The 4,304-nt window shown below is 35.2% G+C and overlaps 1 protein-coding gene across 1 annotated transcript; it reads left to right on the forward strand.

Annotated features, from left to right (window-relative positions):
- The first annotated feature begins 323 nt into the window (after positions 1-323).
- Positions 324-4,035, forward strand: LOC114297768 (small ribosomal subunit protein eS6). The gene is made up of 6 exons (XM_028242240.2): positions 324-508; positions 627-691; positions 2,512-2,569; positions 2,668-2,776; positions 2,936-3,208; positions 3,616-4,035. The coding sequence occupies exons 1-6, from the start codon at positions 503-505 to the stop codon at positions 3,852-3,854; spliced, it is 750 nt and encodes a 249-aa protein (XP_028098041.1). The 5' UTR covers positions 324-502; the 3' UTR covers positions 3,855-4,035.
- Positions 4,036-4,304: the final 269 nt, after the last annotated feature.

A 4,304-nucleotide genomic window follows, 5' to 3' on the forward strand; every position in this document is an offset into this window, starting at 1 on the left:
TTTTTTTTCAAAACTTGTAAACCAAACAAGTTTTCCAAACAAATCTCTCTTTCATACACATCAAATCAATCACTTTTTTCAAAACTCTCTCTCAAAATAATTTTCCAAAACATCTTTCCAAAAAAATCAAACCAAACAACTTTTCGTACTTTTTATCTCCCAAACTCATCTCCCAAAATCAAACCAAAATTTTTAAGTGTATTTATATTAAATATATCTAAAAATAAAAAAAAAATAGTTAAAATATTAAAAAACAATCAATAAAAATAAAAAATAAAAAATTTTAATTTTTAAAAAATTGAATAATTTTCCCTTATAAAACCGGAAGAAAAACATAAAATAAAAGACCGTAAATAACCCGCACTCTTGATCATCGCACAGCATATATATACGGAGTGTAAGAGCAGCAAACAAAACCCTAAATCTCATTTCTTCCCACTGTTGCCGCCGTCGCGTTTCCTCGAGACTGCTCGGCTGAAGCCAAAGACTCGATTCATCCACCATGAAGGTTCGATCTCCAAACATCAAAATCCTTTGATCACTCTTTTCTCTTCATGTTGCTCTCTATCTCTATCCCTAATTCTCTTTTATATGCATATCTAATGTATCTATACCTGTTTTTGCAGTTCAATATCGCCAATCCGACCACTGGTTGCCAGAAGAAGCTTGAAATCGACGATGATCAGAAGCTGTAAGTTTATTTTCCTCGGAAATTTTTGTTATAAATACACGCACATTCACAAAAGTTTTTTTTTCTCGTGAAAATGCTTACTTTTTAATTAATATAGTTGGTGGTAAGAAAATTAAGATACTGGTTTTTACTTCATATGAAAGTAAGCATAGGAAACATTCATATGAAACATTCTCGTGGCATAGGAATTTTTGTCGTATGTAGAGTCATAATAACAGTAATGTTGTAGAGAAACCCAAAATCAAATATCATTGGCAGGATGTATCACTTTTTGAAATGTTGGATTTAGGTTTATTGTTCCAAATGGTTGTAGAAAGGTATTGGGGAACTCAACTTCATTGTTGTGTACTCATTGCAATGGTAAAACATAGATTCAGCTTTCAATTACTGATTTTTTCTTTCATGCCTTTCTGTCAATTCCCATATGTCAGATTTTAAGAATTTAGTTGCTGTTTTTTTCTCTGGGTGAAGACTTGTTCTTAATGTAATTTCAATCCCAAGATGTTTAGGCTGTGTTTGGTTTATTGATTTGGGTAGAGATTTGGAAAGGGAAACGGAAACGGAAACGGAAAAGGTGTGTGAAATGTACCTTTTCCCTTTCCAAATTCATCTCCCAATCCATGAACCAAACACAGCCTTATGGTTTCATCGCATACTATGATCACTTGCTCAATCCATCTTACAAGCCCTCTGCAAAAGCATGAAGTTCTAAAGTTTTAACTTTCAACCACACAAACAACCTACTGGTTTGAAATGAGTAGAGTAACCTGTTTACACTCCACAATTCCGTAGTAGCTTTTGAGGTACCTGGGTCACATGAAATGCATGACCTTTTGCTTCTTTTTTCTAATGTATAGTCATGACGTCCAAACCTACAACTTCTGTATGATGAGGTGCAAGTGAAATTATTGAATTTATTTCAATGAAGAAAATGGGTGATAGAAGAAATGAAAGGCAAAATGGCATGACATGCTTGTTATTTATTTATTTCTTTAAAAACTCTTCCCCAAGTTCCCTTATATTCAGATAAAATTTCTTGTGTGGCTATAAATTCCTTATTTGTTTGCATGTATTTGGATGTCCTTTAAAAATTTAATGGCCGTTCGCTGTTTTATGTTACAATCTCTAGTGGAAGTACTTTTCTTTTTTGGGTGAATAATCTCTAGTTGAAATACACAATGTTGAAAGGAAGCATTTGATAGAGTGAAATTCATTCAATAAAGAATGGGAATTTTTAACTTGCTTTCTCAGAAAACTTTAATATGGACTCATGGTTGCTGTTTTTTTTAAAGGCCTCATTTTAGATGACAAATTTTGATCTTCATGTTTCACAGAAGCACAATGGGGCAGTTCATATTCTAGTAAATATCAAATGCTTTCCAAGTCTTGCTGAAATCAGGCGGGGAAATCTTTGGCCCTTCGGAGTTGATTTCTTTTCGTATTTTAACTTCATTGCAGTTGAACAAATTGACATCTTGATTTTTTATTATCTCATCATCACCACTGTCAGAACATTGAGTTGTGTGTCTATCTAATATCATTGTGTCTGATGTTGCATTTTTAAAACTGCTATCTGGCAATGAGTACTTTAAAATATTGATGTATAATTGCCCTAATTCAAAACTTTGCATGATGCACCATTTTCTTTTCAGTTAGGTTGTCTTATAACTCATGCATACAGGGTATAAAACATATGTAATCTCCATGCCTTGTATCTTCAGCAATTACAGGAAATAGTTCTGTACATATTCTTTGTTCTTTTAGTAATTTTTAAGTGACTGACATGTCTCACTTTTCCACCTTTTGTTTTGGCTGCATAGCCGAGCTTTTTTTGACAAGAGGATCTCACAGGAGGTCAGCGGAGATTCCCTTGGAGATGTATGCATGCACCACTCCTCCATAAAGCTCCAAATTTTACTGTAGTTGTTTATTTATATATATGTATTTACTTCAAGGCTTTTTTCTATGTTTAAAAGGAATTTAAGGGCTATGTTTTCAAGATTATGGGAGGTTGTGACAAACAAGGCTTCCCAATGAAACAGGGAGTGTTAACACCTGGTCGTGTTCGTCTCTTGCTCCACAGAGGTTGGTATACTTCCTGTTTTAGTGTCTTACTTGCCTATTAGCTGTCACAGCTCTTTGGGTGCATCATGGCCTTTTTTAGAAGCTTATTTTGCTTTAGCTCACTGTTTGTTTGCCTTCCTTCAGGATACTGACCTCGAACCTTTTCATTTTGATTGGCAGGGACACCTTGCTTCCGTGGATATGGTAGGCGCAATGGAGAGAGGAGGAGGAAGTCTGTACGTGGGTGCATTGTGAGCCAAGACCTGTCTGTCCTGAACTTGGTTATTGTGAAGAAAGGTGACAGTGACCTTCCTGGGTTGACTGACACAGAGAAACCAAGAATGAGGGGTCCGAAGAGGGCATCAAAAATTCGCAAACTCTTCAACCTGTCCAAGGAGGATGATGTTCGAAAGTATGTGAACACGTACCGTCGAACATTCACGACCAAGGCTGGTAAGTTTCTCAAATTTTAAGCATGCTACATGTTTAAATAATTCCAGTGGGCAATAATTGGGTTTTTTTCCTTCTTTCTGTTTAACAAGAACTGGGTTATTATGATGTTTTGACGTGGCTTCTCTAGATAGTGGTAGTGTGGTTTTAGACCAAATGGATTAACCATACAATTTTAGTGTATTTGAAGGAGGCACTTCTTATTTTCTTCGACTCCATCCTGTTGATTTGTATGGTCTGTTTTCCATGGAAGCATTGGGTTGATTTAATTCTGCTGTTCTTCTGGGGATAAATGCCTGTTATAAAGTAATTCTTCTTTTTGGATAGTGCTTTAGGAAGGTTAGGTCTGATTGTATTTTTGTTTGCTTAGTGGACATTTTTTTGACAATTTTTGTGCTGTATGTTTGCAGGGAAGAAGGTCAGTAAGGCTCCTAAGATCCAGAGATTGGTTACTCCATTGACTTTGCAGAGGAAGCGGGCAAGAATTGCTGAGAAGAAGAAGAGAATTGCAAAGGCTAAATCTGAGGCAGCTGATTACCAGAAGCTCCTCGCTACCAGATTGAAGCAACAGAGAGACAAGCGAAGTGAGAGCTTAGCCAAGAAAAGATCCAGGCTCTCTGCCGCTTCTAAGCCATCTATTGCTGCTTAGGCCAATCCTTTCAAGAGAATTGCATTTTGGTTGAAGTTTTGGATAATTTTCACTTGCTATGGTATGGTATGGATTTCATATGTATTGATGGTACTTCTGTATTTTTATCATGATATTTGAAAACTTACTGTTTGGGATCTTAAGTTTTCATCAATTTTAATCGAGACATTTTTTTACCAAATTGAGGGAAAACGCTGTAGTCGTGCCATTAGCTTTGATAGCTGATTATTTACTACTTTGCAGCATCGGCTTCTCAAGTTCTTGATGTATTCCGTGAGCTTGAGAAATAGGGTTTACATTACAATTAAAGGTGATCTATTGATATATTAGAGCATTCTTATCAGCTCCCTTATATTTTATTTTAAAATATTATTAAAAAATTTATTCTTTATTTTAATAATCACTTTTTATTTATTTCTTCTAACAAATTCCCTATTCTTTTCCTAAAAT

Source organism: Camellia sinensis, chromosome 6 (genome assembly GCF_055761805.1).
Source record: "Camellia sinensis isolate YWXY chromosome 6, ASM5576180v1, whole genome shotgun sequence".
In the NCBI taxonomy this organism is placed as follows: domain Eukaryota; kingdom Viridiplantae; phylum Streptophyta; class Magnoliopsida; order Ericales; family Theaceae; genus Camellia; species Camellia sinensis.

Coding starts and splice junctions, on each gene's coding strand:
- LOC114297768 (XM_028242240.2), top strand. Junction 692..2,511: donor ATCGACGATGATCAGAAGCT/GTAAGTTTATTT, acceptor TTGGCTGCATAG/CCGAGCTTTTTTTGACAAGA. Junction 2,777..2,935: donor TCGTCTCTTGCTCCACAGAG/GTTGGTATACTT, acceptor TTTGATTGGCAG/GGACACCTTGCTTCCGTGGA.